Genomic DNA, 20,326 nt, shown 5'->3' on the forward strand with positions numbered 1-20,326 from the left:
TGCATTCCCAACATAAGCTTCATGAGATGTATGATAAGATATGAGGAACTATAATCATATTACCAAAGATTCATGACCCTGTTGCAGAAGTGAAGTTCCCTTTGGCAACCCATAGACCCAATAAGGATATTCAATTGCAATCTCTTCTTATTAGTCCAGTATGAATGTGAATTTGCTGTAATCCAAAATGAGTAATGATGATAGTATCCATTCCTGCTTATTATTGTAGCTATTACCAACTCAGAAGACTAAGCCTTGTGGCATTGATGAACCAACCCCTGAATACTAATATCACAATTCAGCAGTATTTAGTCTACAGTAGAGAGTAACCTGACATTCTGTTGTAGGCAAATGTTGTCCATGTCACTGGGAGACTTTAAGGCTAATCTATTAAATAGTTATCTGTCATAACTGTTATACTTGATATGCTAGCTTTGTAGTCCATTCATTTTTAAGGATTTTGTGTTTGCTTAAGTAATCTTTTCACTGAGGTCAAACACAGTTCAATGGTACAGTTGTTTATGCCTTCAAAAACATTGATAAATGTCCTCTTTGAAATGGGAAACTTTCTGTATTTTATGTTTGTTTGCATTTATCCAGGACATGTTTGAATATCAGTAAAATCACATTTGAACTCGGCCTGACATGTCCAATGCAGATGAAGTCAACTTTGCGAAGAAGCAATATCAGAGTTGTGGAAGGATTAAACAGTGATGCCATTGAACTGGAAAAGTGAGCTCTCCCAATGAGATGTGATACATTTGTCATTGCTGCTCGTTGTGCTTTGCCTGATTATAAACCATGTGGAACAACAATAATGAGATATTTGTTGTAAAAACAGTGAATATATATTTTTTAATTTTCTGTTTAAATAATCAATATTTTTATAAATAATTAAATACAGTAAATAATAAATAAATACAGCAAATATTTATTTTTTTCATATGGCTTATGCTGTTCTCTTGTTTTTGCTTCAAACTGTTATCTAAAACTGTATTTCCAGTATATCAGTGTAGAAGGGCTGTTGGCTTACAGTTGAAGTTCTTAGATGTCACTAATGGAGTCCTGCAGGGCTTCATACTGGGTCCAGGATTGTTCACCTTGCACATTAATGAAAAGGGTTTCCCCACTGCAGATGACACTTTTATGTTAAAGGCATACTCATTTATGCTTCCTTTCTAAACCAGGCCACACATGACCTGCAAAGTGCTTTTAGTGCCATTCAAAAATCTTTGTTGCACCTCAGATCACTCCTATGTATGGAAATTACAATATATATTTTATTATTCAGAGCCCTTAATATTTGAACCTCATGTGAAAGCAACTGAGCGTGCTTTTACACACACAAATTATCTGATTATATTGGTAATTATGTTGACATAATGTGTATCAATTCTGCCACCTCCATTTTAAAATGATGTGTATACTTTGCTCTAAATGTAACGCATGGTGGCCTGAGTGCTGCAGGGCGAGGGGCAGGACACACAGACTCCAGCGACTGAGACGTACATTTATTGACATATAAACACGGAACGATAACGGCACTCACAAGCATTAATATGAACATGAAATGGGTGACATTAAACAAACATGAACACAGTTAACAATAACGAAAACATGTAACATTACCATGAAACATTAACACGTCACATCCACAATGACCAACACTCTGCACACCTCAACACGGGTTTAAATACATATAGACAAACAAGGTGCAGGTGTGCAGGTGTGGCCATGAACAGATCCTCCCACTACACGTGGCTGACCAAACCACGTGATTCGCGGGAGGCATGCTTTCCGTGACAGTAAACTACATCTATGCAGACACATAGTCTATATATCTGTAATATTGTTTCATTGCATTATATGAATATATCTGAGATATCCAGAAAATTAACATTTTTAATACTGTTCCTACTATATATAACTATATATAACAGTTTCTACTATAAATATCCAGGTCCTGGAAGAGTCTACTTTTTTATTTCACAAAACTGCTTTAATGAGAATCTTGCAAGTTGGTCAGTAAATAAGTCCATTTTTATTGGCTGTATTATGTCTGTGAAAATGAGACTCAGCAGGTTCTCTATGTACCATAAAGGTAACCAGGACTACTGACCTCTGAAACTACAATGCATTCCATCTCTTGCAATTGGTTCAGCTTCTCTTAGATGTGTGTGGGTCACACACCCTAAAGCCCAATGAGGGATCTTATTCAAGGCACTAATTCCCAGAAGGAGTATTTCCTCCCAGGGCCTCTTATCAAAGCACATTTGCCAGTGTTGAAAAAGCATTTCCCAGGCACTTCAGAGAGTCTGTTGTAATTCTTTGAAGTACACTCCTGTTAGAGGTGGCAAGGGGGTGGGGGTACCAGTGCTGAGCGCTATGCCAATATATCAGGTGGTGGGAGGAGCAGAGGTACAGAGGACAGGCAAGCAGGACAGGGTAAAGGTTGACCAGTTTTAAGTAGTAAAGGTGTAAATGGTTAATATTGCTTATTTTGTTCTTATTTCTAATTTTCATCCTAATGATAGGCTAACAGAGCCAGCTGAGTGGAAAGGGGTAAGGATAGAGTGATATTTTCATATTGCAGTGAGTGGCAGTGATATTGATGTTTAAGTGAAATGTTTTCACTGGTAATGATTACAAATATGCATGTTATAGTAGCAGGTAAAGGCACAATTTACATCTTAAACATCTTAAAGATATAAAAATAAAATTACTAAAGAAACGAGCTCCCTTGTGTGTGGCTAGAGGTGAAAGCTGTTCATTTACTGATAAGGAAGGTGTTGTGTAGGCTTGAAAATGCATGCCAGATAAACATATTCACTACACATGTAACATAATGGAGGCCATGTAACATACTTTACTACTTTAACTGCTGTTCACCTCTCTCAAAGGAACCCCAATCCATTTAAAATATTTAAAATAATATATGGCTCACAGTTGGCACCAAATGATTTCTTTAAGGAATGTTCCAGTGAGTGAAACAAGGTCAAACATGGTTTAAGCAGATTTGTGTAGAATGTTATTGAAAGTAATCAGTACATAACAATTTAGTTCTGTCAATTTTTACTGATCTTAAGAGATTTTGAATGAAAGTCATCCAATTCTGGCCACCCCAAATGTGTACAAATTAAAATGTAGAAATAAACCCTCAGGGAAGTGATGTGGTGTCCAAAACAATGCTGACTATATATATATATATATATATATATATATATATATATATATATATATATATATATATATACATTCGAAGAAGATTCTAGGTTTGTAACTGCAGTGTACTGTAGTAAAAGATGTAGAGATATTCAAAATTGTAGTTGTACACAGAGTAGTTGTACACAGAGTTTCCAGAGAAACAGAATGTTTCAGACAGAGGTCCTTCATCAGCTGTGCAAGCAAAGTCTTATATATATATATATATATATATATATATATATATATACATACACACACACACACACACACACACACACACACACACACACACTGAAATGCTGCTATACCATATTGGTGGTTAAGGTTCTAATGCTGGTAAACAGGATCCTTGATTTCAATAGCATTCAGTAAATCCCTTTGCTGCCACAAGAGAGACTGTAGAAAGACTAACCTCTCACCTCTCACTGCTTCATTAGAGGTTACTCATTTGTTGAAGCTATATGACACTGGCAGAGAACATTAAATTAACTCCTGTCTACCTGGCGCAAATGAAGCATGCTGGTAATTAGTTTATGACAAAATGCCTGATTATTTAATTACTCATTCTGAAGAGTATAAGTCAAATTCTGCCCTATTTATTTACCTTTTTTAGGGGTGGGGGAGTGGTTGATAAACATGGTAATACAGATTAGACTGAGCAAAACTAATTAGTGCTTTAGTAATTGTTTTAGCTTTATTAATTCATATATTAGCAAGGAATTGCTGTGACATAATTTGTAACATTTTTTTCTTCCATTTCAGTCTTCCTCCCCCTCAGAAGGGACAGGGATAAATCCTTATGGCACAATTCTTTTATTTACTTGTATCAGATCAAATCCACTCCGCTGAAAAGAATTTTGAGAATGTAAAAGAAAAATGAAAGTCTTTTTAGCATGGTCAAAACATGCTAAAATACTAAAAATAAAATGCATTTAAATAGAACATTACTGCTGGCATGAAAATCACTTTGATGTTCATAAGGCTATTAGTTAATCTTTATCAGTGCTAATCTTTTATATTTAAAATTTTTATTTTCAACTAGAACCACCAAGCTTAACATGAAACATGAGCATGTGCTGAGGAAAGTGAATATTACTACACTAAAATGTAATTATTGCATTATATGTAGTATATATTTATTTCCAATAGCCACGGGCATAGAACGTGACTAATAAAAAGAAAGAAGCAAATGTAAGTCTCCAACTGAAGCATGTAATGAAATTAACAAAAACAAACATGAACGTGCACTAAAGCGAACAAACGAGCCAACGTAACAATGACCGACATAATTCATACAAACTAAACAGGCTTAAATACAGACAACATAATACCCCCTCAGGTGGTATGGCTACTAATACCCAACACACCACCTGAGGAAGGCATGGACAAACATAAGACATGACGAGGTAACAGAGTCCACATGCACCACCGGTTGCCGGTAGACGCCAGCAAGAAGTGGGCGGCACCGTGACACTAATTGTGAAAATCTGACAACATAAAGGTTTGAAAGTCTGCATACCATTTGAGGTATTAGTTTTACATGCAATTTCAGTAAATGAGAATTTTATGTAAATGAGTTTCTCATTTACATATAAAATTACACAGTTTAAAGAGAAACATTTTCATAGTGGCAAAAGCTTTTAATAAAAAATGCAAAGCTAACATATTTATAATTTATATTCCCTAGTAGAAATAAATTAGTTGTCTTTTGGGGCATCTTCACCTGTTTGCCACATTTAGTTCCATATTTTCTTCTCAGACTGTCAGGCTTTACTATTAATTCCATATTTTTACATTTACATTTATGGCATTTAGCAGACGCTCTTAACCAGAGCAACTTACAAAATTGCTTTGTCATTTACTCATAGAATATATCCTAGTACAGTACAATAGGTTAGAATCAAACATACAAATGAACTAGAATACTGTAGAATACAGTGATGAATCCTGATACCTAGAAGTGCAAAATACATAATGTCAGTCTTAAACAATGATAATTGCTATAAGCAATAAGTACTAGAGTTTGTTAAACAACATAAACAATACCCTACAATAAGTACTAAATTAGTCAGTCAATATGGGAGCAGTTTCAGTTGTCCTTTAAATATTCTGCAATAAATGGGTCTTCAGTCTGCATTTGAAGACTGCAAGGGACTCTGCTGTCCGGACAGCAAGTGGGAGTTCATTCCACCTCTAACGCGCGGTGGCCCGAGTGCCGCAGGGCACGAGGCAGGACGCACAGACTCCTCCAACTGGGATGAACATTTATTAACATTTAAAGACATAAAGGCACTCACACTTATCACAAACAAGAAACATGAAACAGTTAACACTAAACAAACATGATACACGAGAATACATCTAACAGAAATGCGTTACATCTAGACATTATGCCCACAATAAGCAACCCCCTGCACACTTTAACACGGGTTTATATAAATAAAGGCGAACGAGGTGCAGGTGTGGTTACAAACAAGACAGTCCTCCCACTGCACGTGGCGGGCTGAACCACATGACTCGCGGGAGGCGAGCGTTCCATGACAGAACCCCCTCCCAAGGGGCGCGGCTCCCGACGCGTCCGTCCAATGAACGCGAACCTCCGGGCGCCGTGTACACGTACACACAAACAGCATGGCAGTGCCCGGCGCCCACCCAGTACCAGGCGGGCTAGGTGCTGCCAGCAAGGGAGACCTCGCTGAGAGAGGGAGAAGGACAGCTTCCCTGCCTCTCTCGGGGCAGTCCGGTACAGTCCACACAATGTTGCGCCTGTAAACACAAAAAGGTGCAAACAAACACACGATAGCGCCAACACACAAGCATAAGGTGCTGTGACGTGACGCCTGCCGTCCCCGCAGGCACCTCGACATGTCCGTGGCCTCAATGGACATGCGGGGGTGCACGTCCACCCCGGTTCCAGACGTGCTACCTCCCCTAACGGTCCTCCTCTCTCCCGCCGCTCTAGGAGCGTCCCTGAGGTGGTTTGCCTCCGAGGCTTTGGGCAGACCCATCCAGTCTCACTGGCAAGTCTGCTGAGGGGAAGGGGCTTAGGAGATCCTGCTGGCTCCACGTGACCGCCCTCTTTCTGGTCGTCGTGGTGCCCCTCTGTTCTCCTCAGCCCAGGCTCCACAGCCTTAGGCCCCCCCCAAGAAAATCCTGGGTAGTGGTCCCCTCCTCATCCGGAGAAGACGCAAACAAAGGTCGCGGTCCTCTCCCCAATATCCTGGGATCCAGGCAATGGTGCAGGGGGTGTTGACGCACCTCCTGCTAGGAAGTCCGTTTTTTGCTGCAGAAGCGTGCGTCCTGTGGCGGTTGGTTATTCTGTAATGTGCGGTGGCCTGAGTGCCGCAGGGCACAAGGCAGAACGCACAGACTCCTCCAACTGGGACAAACATTTATTAACACTTAAAGACATAAAGGCACTCACACTTATCACAAACAAGAAACATGAAACGGTTAACGCTAAACAAACGCGATACACAAGAATACATTAACAGAAACGCGTTACATCTAGACCTTATGCCGACAATAACCAACCCCCTGCACACTTTCACACGGGTTTATATACATAAAGATGAATGAGGTGCAGGTGTGGTTACAAACAAGACAGTCCTCCCACTGCATGTGGCAGGCCGAACCACGTGACTCGCGGGAGGCGAGCATTCCGTGACACCACCATCTTGGAGCTAGGGATTGAAAATAGTCTCAATGCTTGTCGTTCATGAGACCTGAATCAAGGTATTTGAAGCCGAGCCGTACTTGAGGTTCGAAGTACTCAAGGTACGGATCGGGCTTTAACCATTCACCTCATGTATGAAGGGGCTGGTCCATTTTTGGCATTGTAGTCAAGCATCAAGGTTTTAAATCTGATGCATGCAGCTACAGGGAGCCAATGAAGGGAGCGCAGCAGCGGAGTAATGTGTGAACTTCGGAAGATTGAAGACCAGTTGTGCTTCTGCATTCTGGACAAGTTCTAGAGGTTTGATGGCTCTTATAGAAAGACCAGCAAGTAGTGAGTTGTGATAGTCTAGCTTTGAGATCACAAGAGACTGCACAAGCACCTGGGTAGCTTCCTGTGAAAGAAAGGGTCCAGTCCTTCGTATGTTACAAAGGAGGAATCTGCAAGAACCAATTAGATTATATACACGAATTGAGAACAACAACTGGTTGTCCAAAGTTATGCCCAGGCTACGGGCAGCTTTGGATGGTGATACCAGGGAGTTCTCAAAGGAAACAGTGAGGTCATGGTAAGGGATGGGAGTACCTGGGAGGAACAGAAGCTTGGTTTTACTGGGGATGAGCTTCAAGTGGTGGGCTGTCATCCATGACGCGATGTCAGTCAAGCATACTAAGATACATCTGGAGACCTGTGTGTCAGAGGGTGGAAAAGAAAGAAATAATTGAGTGTCATCAGCATAGCAGTAATAGGAGAAACCATGACAAGATATTGCATCACCAAGAGAATGAGAATATAAAGAAAAGAGAAGGGGGCCTAATACTGAGCCTTGTGGAACACCAGTGGAGAGTCTACACGATTTGGATGTGGATCCTATCCATACCACCTGATAGGACCGTCCATCCAGATAGGACTGAAACCATCTCCAAGAAGAGCCAGTCACAGCAAGCCTGAAAAGAACAGAGAGAAGAATGTTGTGGGTCACTGTGTCAAAGCCTGGTGAAAGGTCTAGAAGAATCAAAACAGATGACAGTTTGGCAGCTTTAGCAGCATGAAGTTTCTCAGTCACTGCTATGAGGGCCGTTTCTGTAGAATGTGCCGGTTTGTAGCCAGACTGATTGGGATCATGCAGCTGGTTCTGAGTAAGAAAAAAAGACAATTGATTATAAACTGCTTGTTCAAGGGTTTTTGGGAGGAAAGAGAGAAGTGATACTGGTCTTTAGTCGGTACGCTGGAGCTGTCAAGTGTAGCCTTCTTGAGGATTGGTACCACCCTAGCGGTTTTGAATGCAGTAGGCACGCATCCAGAAGATAAGGAGGTGTTGACGATAACAGAGATGAAAGGAAGCAGATCTCTTGCGATTGTCTGGAACAGAGTGGCAGGAATTGGATCCAGCGGACATGTAGTTGGATTACTGGAAGTCAGGAGTTGAAAATCTGAGGGGAGAGGAGAAAAAGAAGTCAGAGAGTTGGATGTTGGGGAATGCACATTGGTTGGAGGAGTGGGAACAGAGGAAAAGGACTGGTGGATTGCTGCAACCTTCTCCTCAAAGAAGCTGATAAAATCCTCCAGAGTAAGAGATGAGGAAGGAGGGGGAGGGGGAGGATTAAGGAGAGAAGAAAAAATAGTGAAGATCTTACGTAGATCAGATGATGATGATTTGAATTTCTCTCTGTAGTAGGATGATTTTGCAGATGTTACCTCCAGTGAGAAGTTGGAAAGGAGAGACTTGTATGAGGTCTGAATCTATGTGAGATTTCCTCCACCACCTCTCTGCAGTCCTTAGTTCTCTCCTGTGGCAGTGGAATGTTTCTGTTAGCCAGGGGGCAGGTCTTAGCAGGTCTAAAGGAGAGAGGGCACAGAAGATTCATTGATGAGGAGAGTGTAGAAATAAAAGTATTTGTAACTGTATCCAAAGAGAGAGAGGATAGAGAGTCAGGGTGAGGAAGGCTGGACAAAATAGTAGAAGTAAGGGAAGAGGGAGTTATGGAGTGCAGATTGCAACAGAGGGAGGAGGAACATATTGGGGAGGACTGGATGGAAAGAGAAGGAAGGGAGAGAGAGAAGGATAAAAGGTGATGGTCCGAGAGGTGGAGGGGGGTGATGTCTGATGTTGTGGTGGTACGGGTGAAGATCAGGTCCAGAACATTGCCCGCTTTGTGAGTCGGAGGAGAGTGGTTGAGGGTGAGGTCAAATGCTGTGAACAGCAGAAGGATGCAGGAGGAATGCAGCTTGTCTGATGAAAGGTTGAAGTCACCAAGGAGAATGAGTGGATTTCCTTCAATGGGGAATTGAGTCAGGAGGATGTCGAGCTCATCAATGAAGTGATCTAGGGAACCTGGAGGGCGGTAGATGACAATGACATGAAGGTTGGTGGGGAAAGACACTGTAATGGCATGAAATTCAAAAGAGGAGATGGAAAGTGTAGAAAAGGAAAGTGGAGTGAAACGCCACTCTCAAGACATTAGTAAACCTGTGCCACCAACCCTTGCCAAGACACCTCGGAGAATGGGTAAACAAAAAGGCAGAGGACAGGGCAGCCAGAGTCGCCGAGTTCTCAGGGGTGATCCATGTTTCTGTTGGAGCCAGGAAGTGTAGGAAGTGAAGGGATGCTAATGCTGAGAGGTAGTCAGCCTTCTGGACAGCAGATTGGCAGTTCCAGAGCCCTCCTGCCACCATAATATGTGATGATGCTAAGCGTTGAGAGTCAGTGTGGTTGCGACGTCTATGATTGCGTTGAGGAGGTCTGTGGGATATGTGGACAGGAATTGTGAAACCGATGTCAGATGCTTGATTTGTGGATGTATGAGATAAAGGATTGAGATAATATGAGAAGATACTTAGCTGAGTTTGTGAAGTCCTGTAGGTGAGATGTTGATGTACTGATTGAGAGCACCACCACTTCTCCAAATGTTGATTACCGCTAGTGGAGTAAGGTCTGTACCTTAACCAACCAAATGATAACCAACCAGATGATAATCCAATTAGACAGACCAAAGCACACTGAATCTCATGTTAGAGTCATCCTAATTTAACTCAGTTCAGTAAGTGCTGAGCCTCAATTCACACCTAAGGTCAGGGCGAAACTATACCTGTAGTGAGTAATTACAGCTAACAAGCAACTAACAACTAGGTTTAGACAACAAGCCTTGAATTTCACAGAATCTAAGGTAAAAGTAAGTGAACTCAGAGCCTACTTTAACCAACCAGATGATAATCCAACGAGACAAATCATTCCATACATGGAATTTCTTCTTGGAGGTATGGCAAACTCTAACTAGGCCTAGCTTAAACCTTTTTAACTTTGTTTAAGATTCTTCATATAGTGATGATCAAAAGTAAGGCTTACACAGATATCAAAGATTTCTTACCCCTTAGGACATGTGCCAAGAAATTTATAATAGTGTTTGTGGGTTTTTTTTTTCTTTGCTTGATTGTCAGTGGTACAATCTGTTAAAGGCAGAGTCATTGTACTCTTTTAATATTAAATGTTTTAAAGGATATTCTGAGAAATTATTACAAATGAATTTCTCCCCTTTTTTTAGAGTATCTTTGTATTCTATCCATGAAGTGGATAGCTGAGGTTTGGCTATAGGATTGGTAGATGTGTAGCATAAATGAACAATTCCAGTGAGAATGTTACTGGTGCAATTTTCCATGGGTTTTTTTCAGAGAGAGAGAGAGAGAGAGAGAGATGTTTGAATGTTCGTATTTTGTGTGACATGAGAACTGGAAGGTCCTTGAATTTGATGTTTAAGGTGGAATGGGAATGTAGTGCAATTTAGTGTGCTTGTATTTTATTTTGACATTTATGACTTTAGTATATTGGACCTTTAAATGATGAAATTCCCATTCATTCCATGATATGAGTAAAAGCCCTTGCAGCTGAATAAATAACAATCAATTTTACCACAGTAGCTCACTTATTTCTCTTCCATCTGTTTTCACCCATTGATAGTCTCACAACTACTTTACACTGGCACCTTTAAAGTTTAGAAAAGTTGGTATGAAGCTTGCTCTAGTTTTTTCTACTGTTGTTTTGTCCCCCATCTTTTTGATGGACTGGCAATACTTTGTCAATCCTTTCAAGCAAGAATAAACCAAAATAGATGTTAAGCTTGACTTTTCCTTTCTTCCCTTTCACTCCCCTGTTCACCTTGGACCTTAAATCATTTTACTACATTTACTTTTGCTTGTAAGATGCCTATTGATTTTTGTGCATACATTTTTGAGTCGTCATTTCTTTTTCATCAGTCTGTTCCATTAGCATTTCATCTTTGCCTTGCTACAGCTCTTTCAACATTTAGATTATGCCTTATGATATTTAATTATTTGTGCCAATACAGCATCTGTATATGTATTAAGATTTAACATTTGCTTGGCTCTTTTATCTATTAAGGTAGGACAAGCACATATTGAATATTATTATAATATTAAATATAACTAAATAATTTAGAGCTGTTTTGACAGGTTGATATAAACTTATAAACTTGTAGATAAAATAAAGTCCTTATCTAAAGTTGAAGAGCTTCATTCTCTATCATTTTCTTTCATTTTCTTTCTCAAAGATTGGCTGGTAATAATTTGCGAAGAATGAAAATGCTCTGTAATACATGAAATGCCATCCCAAAGTGCAGCAGACGCTCATCAGAATGCAGCTCCTTCATTCAGAATGTTGAAGAGAGACATGTGGGAGCTACACTTCATTCCTCCTGACCTTGGGAGCCCATAGCAACCTTTCAAATTCAAGATGTGCAGGAAGGGAGGGAAAAGAGGGGATATGTGAGAGAAATATATATATATATATATATATATATATATATATATATATATATATATATATATATATATATATATATATATATATAAACACACATGCACACACAAACACACACACACACACACACAACATTTTTCAGTGATGTGCTGTGAACAAACACTAGGGAGAAGAAGAAAAATCGCCCATACAACCATATCGGTACATATACATGCTCTTTCCCTTTTTAGTTGTTTGTCACTATCTTTCTCTTTCTTTTTTTCCTTTCTAGGAAGTAACTCTGGTGGGAAAAGCCTCAGAAACAGAGATCTCTGATCATCTCTTCTGGATGAAAATTTGAAACGCCTGTGGCACAGAAGAATAATTGATTTATGATTAATCTTTAACCTTTAATCTCACATAAGAGCTGTCTTCTTGGATGGAAAGGGATAGGTGTGGTACAACAGGTGCCTATACATACCCACAAATTGATTAGTATAAAACATGGACCTTAAAAGACATTGTTACCAGTAACAACCATTGTAATAATCACCTTCAAATCAACCAAAAAACTTCCCTAACACAGACTTGAGTTAAAAACTGGACTGTTGAAATGTCTTCTTCCTTAGTGACAGTAGGTGGGCAGACCATCAACTTGGGTTTGTGCTTGTTGGTTCTTCCCAGTCTCTTTCTTGTCACAATGGCAGCAAGACCCAAAGGCCCAGGGCATACTCATCTAAACTCTATCCGCATCGATGGAGACATCTCCCTGGGAGGCCTGTTCCCGGTCCATGCAAGGGGCCACAATGGAAAGCCCTGTGGGGAGCTGAAGAAGGAGAAGGGCATTCACCGGCTGGAGGCCATGCTTTTCGCTCTGGACCGCATAAACAACGACCACGAGCTGCTGCCCAACATCACACTGGGGGCGCGTATTCTGGACACCTGCTCCAGGGACACACATGCTCTGGAACAGTCCCTCACCTTCGTCCAAGCGCTCATAGAAAAAGATGCCACGGATGTGAAGTGTCAGGGTGGGGGGTCTCCTGTCATTACCAAGCCGGAGAGAGTTGTGGGGGTGATTGGCGCTTCCTCCAGCTCTGTTTCCATCATGGTGGCCAACATTCTGCGCCTGTTTAAGGTAAGCACCACAGTGAGGTCTTGCCGTGCGTTTTCTTGAACTGAGCTGATCACTTAGGTGCCAGGCAGACTGGACTTACCTAAGGTACCCTTTGCATTCTAATTAATGATTACTTTCTATACATCAGCCAGGCTGGACTGCCAAAACATATATAGTTATACAGGTAATAGAATTATTAACAGAATACAGCTTACTGTTTGATTAACAGAATTAACATGCTGCTGTTTCATTTCTGTGAAAATTCAATATAAGCATGGGTATCCTCTTAATAATTATTCATCCTTTTCGTTTCTCCACATGATTTCATGTACATTTTAATACATTTCTGATACCTACTCACTCAGAGACTTTTGAATTAGCAAGTGGCTTTTCATTTCCAAAGATCCAGCGTTTTCCTGACATATGTGCTTTTTGTTATGAAGGGTAATATTTCAGTCTGATGAATGTTAAACAGCACACTTTTGATGAACACTTGAGGGGAAAAATATGAATATGCAAATGAACAGTGGATTCAGCCATTGCACAAAAACAGACAGAGATGACAAAATGGAGTGTGAACAAAACATCATATACTAAAACCCAGGTGCTTTAGATAAAGCATTTCTTTTTGACTTGACCGTGTATACATAATATTTAAAAAGAGGCTTCAAGCTGTAAAATGATGTGGTCTAGTGAAAAGAGGAATATTAGTGTGCCATTGATTCTAATTTGGAGATTTGGTTCAATCCCTTCTTCTCTAGAGTAAACTTCACTGAAGCTTCATTTTTTGTTTGTTTTTCTCCCACCCTCCAACTAGCTAGCTTTCCCCTGTCATACAACAACTTAACAATCGTGGAGGGTACAGTGAGCACATGCATCCTCCAAGACACATGAAACCAAGTACCACATCTTTTCAAGCTGCTGCCCATACTGTGACCCAGGGCAGCTGAAAGCACTTGGAGGAAAGTGCTACCTGCCCTCATCAGCAAGTGCAAGCGAGCATACAGATATCCACAGTGGGCTAATGTCACTATCAGCACCAGTTTTGCTCTTTTGGACTCCAGATCACAGTCGACTGTGACAATGCTCAAAGCAGCAAACCTATGATGATAGGCTGAATGCTTATTTGTTATGCTACTCATGAACGCAAACCTTCATTGATGTCATAAACTAATTGATGTAGAGACAATAAGCTGATAACACATTAAGTTATACATTTTTCCTTCCAGGATATATTTGAAATCATTGAAAAACTTATTTCCTTTACTGTTACCTAGTTCACTGCTGCAAAGCCTTCCTTCCCCCAAAAAGGATCAGAGATTCCGTTAACATTTTTAGCATCCACTACTTGGTTACATAACCAAATTCTTTTGGCAATCGAGGATCAGAATTGCATCTGTTCAAAGTACAGGTGTATAAATAATAGAAGAATTTATTCTCAGCTGGGAATTTTATCTCCTGTTGGCCTGTAGTTAGTGCCCACCCCTCAGCCCAGTCTACCTGGAGAAACTGCTCAATATTAAGTGAATATTTACCCAGCAAAATGCCAGCTACGCAGTACTGTTCATCAGCGTGAGAGGTGCGATCAAAGACAGAGCCCCGGCAGGAGGGAACAGGGCGGCATTGTGGCCATGATGACAGGCCCCGGGCACAAATGCTGCTGTGATAAGCACATTCAAAGCTTGCAGCTAAAGCACTAACATTGCTGATGGAACGCAGGGAGAGGGGACAAGAGCAGCAACCGGGATCAGGGGTGCATTTGATACACATACAATACACACAAACACACGCACACACCCACTTTGAACATATATCCACCACACTACTTGAAATGACCTTTCGGTTTATCTATCCCTGGAGGGATTGTGGCTTTTACATGTTTTATAGCTCATCCAGTTGGTCTTTATTTGACCTTGGAGTCCATCTAAGAATTGAGCATCTCTTCTCTTTGAAAGAATATTTGCTCCTACACTGCAAACTCACTAGTGTTAAATAAATATGTATTGGATTTCATGAACACCTGCAGGGTTGAGTGAACACCTTCAGGGTTGTGTGAACACCTACAGTATTGAATGAACACCCACAGCATGTACAGCATTGAAGTTAGAGGATTTTGCTGTTTATATACCAGTTTTGGGAAGCAAGAGAGGACATCTACTTTCTTACAATTGTAAACCTTCTTAAAACACACATCATGCACTTCATTCAAGTTGTCTTTGGTTTGTTAGCCAGATTCTACCCCACCACATTCTAAAACAAAATCTACTTTTACTCCAGTGTCTTCTAAAATGTATTTAGTTATGGCATGAGACAAACTCAGAAGAATTAACCAAATGCAAATCTGTTGTGCATGAAAAAACATGGTGCTTATATATTTTGTGACCTGCTGTAGTTAGCTTTTACCTTAGGCATAGCTACTAACCAGCAATTGCAGTAGCTGGTCTGACAGACCTCGTGCATACAATTACATTTTCTGATAAAACCTGTGTGCAACAGCAATGTTGATCAGAAAATGTAATCCCATTAATTTAATTCACCTCACAGTCTATATGTCTTTTCCATTTTAGTACAGAATCTTTTCAGTCACCTCATTTTGAGAGGTCATCTCAAATCTGCAAAGTAAAATAACCAGTATTAAATGAACTCCTGCAGAGAGTAGGCTCAAATAAAATAATATAACATCAGTGATTCCACTATATAAGACAATGATTGACACAATTTGACATTAAGTAAAAGTATGTATTTTGTGTGGATTATGACAGGCAATACTTTAAAAAATCAACTTATGGGATAATACATTTTTTTTAAGAATATACCTGTGTGACAGCTCACATATATGATAATAATCCTTCAAATCTGTACTACTCTTCTAGCTGTTCACTGTAATCCAGGAGTGGGCAATCTCGGTTGCAAAGGACTGGTGAGGCTGCAGCTTTTTGGTCCTTGCAGGAGCACAAAACAACTAATCACTTGTTTGAAGACTAAGCCCATCTGATTTACTGAGTGGAACTGGGTATACTCCTGCTTGGTTGCAATGGAAACCTGAAGCTACACTGGTCCTTTACGGACAAGATTGCCCATTCCTGCTTTGCCACCATTAGAAGGGAATATTTGGGTAGACATAACCTTATATCTCCACTTCACCCAGGTCAAGGACTTGAGTGCTGTTCCTACCATTGCGTATGACTGAACATGACTGAATATAAATATCTCAGCTCTTCCACCAACAATACTGTTTCCTAATCATCTCCATGCCACTCATCCCTTTGTTATGGTTCCCAAACACTCTCCTCCCTTTACAGGGCTTTTGTTACTGAGGCCTGGAACAGTTCTGCCATTGCATAGTTGGAGTTAATGTACCACTTTTACAATCCACTTAGAGAATAGCTTCAGCCCTCACCCAGCCACTCCACATCAAGGAATATACAAGGAGGGGGTTGGTATTAATTGTGTACTTGTTTGATTGAAACGTCCTATAGACCATTAGGCTAAAGGTCTTTGTTAAAGGCTCCAGCTTTTGTATGGATTAAACACTAAAGCTGTAAAAAGTGCTGGTGTCTCACTGCATCCATTTAAAGAACAACACTCTGTTTGCTGAGGACAGACGGTGGATTTGCAGATCAGCAGAATGCACTTCACTTCCAGACAGTCTGAGTGAGTTTAATACAGCTTCATCAGACTCAGCTATTGCTTCGTGCAAATATGGAAGAAGATACGTCTCAGAGAATAGAAACTAATGCGTGCCAGCAGAAGGTCTGGTCACACTCATATAAACATGTAGACACACACACAAACACACATACATACATGCACCACCGTGGGAGGGCTGGCACCTGCAGGCTGCTGAGGAGGTTAAAGAAAACCTGGCTGCTCAGCACCTAACTGTGTGCGGACAGGCGTCTGGGGCTTTTCCTGATTAATATTTCACATCAGTATTACATAAGAGCAGCTGGGGGCCACCAAACTGCAGCTATCCTGCTTCTGTGTGTTGAACTCATCAGAAATCCTAACCACAGTGAGTGGCTGCTGGGGGAAGGCTAATATATTTTGGGGAAGAGGCATGGTGCGATGCCTCCATTATTCATCTCATCTGGCAGAGGCCTTCAGTCAAACTTAAAGTGCTAATAAAGTTTACAGCCATGTCCTCCTCCACATTGCCTCTTTATGTGGTACTGGAATGCAAGCCCACGCGGGGCCTGCCCACAAAATTTCTGCTACTGTTCACGGAAGGGATCCAAATCTCAGATCTGTGGAATATTTAACGCCGCATAATGTGATAATTAAAATGCTGCACTCGTATCCTTTTTGCTGGCAGTGTCATGTCAAAAACCAACTCCTCTTCCTTAGAAATAATGAAAACTGCCTGTAGTGTTCTTATGCCCTGGCATGCCATCAATAGTGCTGTAATGCATATACCTCCCAGCGTGGATGGCTTGGGAGCAAGTGATAAATCACAGAGCTACCCTGTATATGACATTTCATAAATAAAGGATGGCAGCCCTCATTTTCAAGGGTAATATTGATTATGGAGTTTATTCGTGGTAGTATTCCTTAGTATTCCTTTTGTAGCACTTCCATTTTGCCGTGTTTATGTGTACGCCATGAGCCCTGACTATAGGCATTCTTCTGCAATTCCATTTCTTTTTGCTAAGAAAACAACACAAAGACAATAACAATAAAAAGCATTTTAAGTTTCCAAACCTAAAAGTAAATTCTTGTCAAGTCAAATCTAGTGCATGTATTCAAATAATGATATTTTTATTTTTCTGTATTTCTGGTCAACTCTGAATTGGTGTCAGTCTGCAGTCCTATGGAATATTCAGAATCTGTCTTGTAGACATAGAATCCTTCTTTTTCTTTTTTCTTTTTGCCACATAAGCAGTTTGGCAGCACAGCTGACCTCTATTATTTGTATGGTTATGAGAGACATCATGGCATGGGCAGTCTGCTTCAAGTGCTCTTAACTCCTGAAGTAGTCCACTGGGAGGAGAAGAAGCTTTCACAGCTGGGTGCACATGTTACACTTTGAGTGGGCATGCAACAGCAACATTGCTGGCTCTGGCCTTGGACCCTTTAGGACCCGAGTCAGGACGGACATACAGAGTGGTTGCTCTATGGCTCTTTCAAGCTTTGGTAGACTACAGTTAGTCAAGGGGGTCAGAGAGCAAACATCAGCAAAAAAAGAGAAAAAAAAGGGAGCATCAAAGCATACGGGCTATAGAGATCATTCACCATATTTGAAAGCCTGCTCACGGGTTCTTCAAAATGAACAGTTAGCACTTCCAGCATAAATATTTATTCTAGGATACATTTTCTTCTGATTGGTCAGTGACTGGTTTCACAAACCATGACAATTTATCAGTGTCAATTTTCCTGAAATGTGGACCTCTGAAGATTCACATTAGAAAGATGGTATTAGTTTTTTGTAATAGCTGCCACTAGTCTAATGTACTGTAATGTATAATGTATTTATCCCTCCCACACAGAATATGATAATTTAATATATGAATTACAAAAGAACATACAGTTGCTTTAAAATAGTACATTCACACAGAACAAATTTCCTTGCCTCTTTACAAATGTTTATGCTTCATGTTAATATGACTGACCGGATATGTTCTAGATTTCACTAAACTATATGTGTATGCTTGCTTGACATTTGGAATAGATCAATTAATTTGCCCAGAAGAAAGGCAATTGTTTAAATGTGCATACATTGAAACTTACAATTGATCAGAACAATTTTCTCTGGCACTGGATTTTTTCACACAAATCCCAGTATGAAACTGAACATGGCATTGTGTGTTAATCAAGAAATAAAATTGACTTTGCACTCATCAAAAGAATTATACCCTATATGGGTTAGTGAGCACAGACCTCTGTGGGTTGTGGCTGGGTGACTGATCACAATTACATTTTTCCACCAAACAATTTAGTATAATTTAATTTTGCCAACTGATTGCAATTATACAGATAATTACATGCTTTCCCCCACAACTGCTCCCACAACTATTTTTCAATCTGCAAAAAATACTTGCCAAGTAAAGATCAAGAAGAAAAAAAGAAACTCACCAAGTGGAAGAGAAAAAAAAACCCCACAGTAAATGTAACTTTTCTTGAAGATTATTTAAATACATTCCTGCATCCTAAAAGGCAGTACTGGAATGTCAACGCAGTCAGATGGTTTGTAGAGTAGGGGTAGTGTGTTGATCACTGCATGACATCACTGACTGACATCACTGGCAAATTCCTCTGCAGCGTTCTTTTGTTCCCGTCTCACTCATCACACTGCTCTGTGGTGTATTCTGTGCAAGGACACACTGACACGTGAAGAGAAGGTTCAGTTCATTTTATTTAGGAGTGAAGCTGACATCTCTTTGCCTGCCCTTCTTCTTACCCAACCATTGGAGTATGCTCATTTGCAGACTCTGGTAAAGTTTCTTCCACAGATCTCCCAGAATTCTCTGAAGATTTCTTAAAACTGTAAACTCACTCACTCCTTCTGCATAAATGGAGCAGATATTGACACTGAACCCAGTAGAGTATAAAAGGGGTGTCGCAAATTGTGTTTGCGTGTTAAAATCCATTGAAATATTGTAGCACATTATTGAAAAATCAAATGATTTAAAGTAGGACACTTGGTGTATATAGTTTCATTATAATGCTGTATTCTTTGCTTGTGTTGTTCCCCCAAGGCTCAAAAGACTGAGACTTGTTGTTTTAATTATTTATTCATCATAGTGTCATTGGTGCCGTAGAAGCGGACGCATACATCATGCTGGGTTCAGTCATATGAAATGTCAGATCATTGGATGGTTCAGATCAACAGGATTTAGATCTTTCGTCAATTGACACCCATATCTTGACACCACCCTCAAAGCTATTTTTATATAGACAGACTAATGTAACTGTTTACAATTCTGTGTTAATCACATGCAATTATGTTTTAATCTTGTATATATATATATATATATATATATATATATATATATATATATATATATATATATATATATATATATATATATATACACATATATATATATATATATATGTATATATATATGTATATGTATATATATATATGTATATATATATATATATATATATATATATATATATATATATATATATATATATATATATATATATATATAGACACACACACACACACACACACACACACTCACACACACACACAGAAGTCCAATTATGGGGTGGATTGAGAAGGTACCAACAATGAACGTGGACCAATGTGTTTTTCAGCAGTTATTATGAGGTGTCTTACTCACTATACCCAGAATACAGCAAAAGCCTCTTGCAAGCTTAGCCAAGTGCAGCAGCTTTCTGAAAACCAGCACGAATGCTGTAAGCAGATCATAAAGAACAGACATCACATGAAACCTTAGGCGCCTAAATGGATACAGATTTCAGTGTAGCACTGGTCATTTTGTTTTCAATACAGAATAAAATTGTTTTTGTTCAAATGAACAGTTAATGATCCTTGAAACAGGGATTTGATATTTAAAGATTTTGGTCTTAAAGACTTCATGCAATCATGTAATGATTTGGTGAA

At 39.8% G+C, this 20,326-nt stretch overlaps 1 protein-coding gene and 1 long non-coding RNA gene across 6 annotated transcripts in view; one reads left to right on the top strand and one right to left on the bottom strand.

Moving 5' to 3' along the window:
* The window catches only part of grm4 (glutamate receptor, metabotropic 4), a 95,190-nt gene that overhangs the window by 24,403 nt on the left and 50,461 nt on the right, over positions 1–20,326 (top strand). For all 4 annotated transcript variants that reach the window (XM_027023131.3, XM_027023130.3, XM_027023132.3 and 1 more), the window contains one exon: positions 11,926–12,771. In XM_027023131.3, the coding sequence (XP_026878932.1) occupies positions 12,247–12,771 (525 nt within the window). In that variant the 5' untranslated portion in view covers positions 11,926–12,246. The remainder of the gene's footprint in view (positions 1–11,925; positions 12,772–20,326) is intronic.
* LOC145658720 (uncharacterized) lies at positions 12,358–18,916 on the bottom strand. Of its 2 annotated transcripts, none has more exons than XR_014124519.1 (3): positions 18,823–18,916; positions 12,615–12,762; positions 12,358–12,459 (listed from the first exon to the last, which is right to left on the bottom strand). It is a non-coding gene; the product is annotated as an uncharacterized LOC145658720 (long non-coding RNA). The 2 variants fall into 2 exon arrangements; XR_014124520.1 differs by lacking the exon at positions 18,823–18,916 and adding an exon at positions 14,286–14,543.

This window comes from Electrophorus electricus, chromosome 7, assembly GCF_041902795.1.
Source record: "Electrophorus electricus isolate QZ-2024a chromosome 7, ASM4190279v1, whole genome shotgun sequence".
Classification (NCBI taxonomy): domain Eukaryota; kingdom Metazoa; phylum Chordata; class Actinopteri; order Gymnotiformes; family Gymnotidae; genus Electrophorus; species Electrophorus electricus.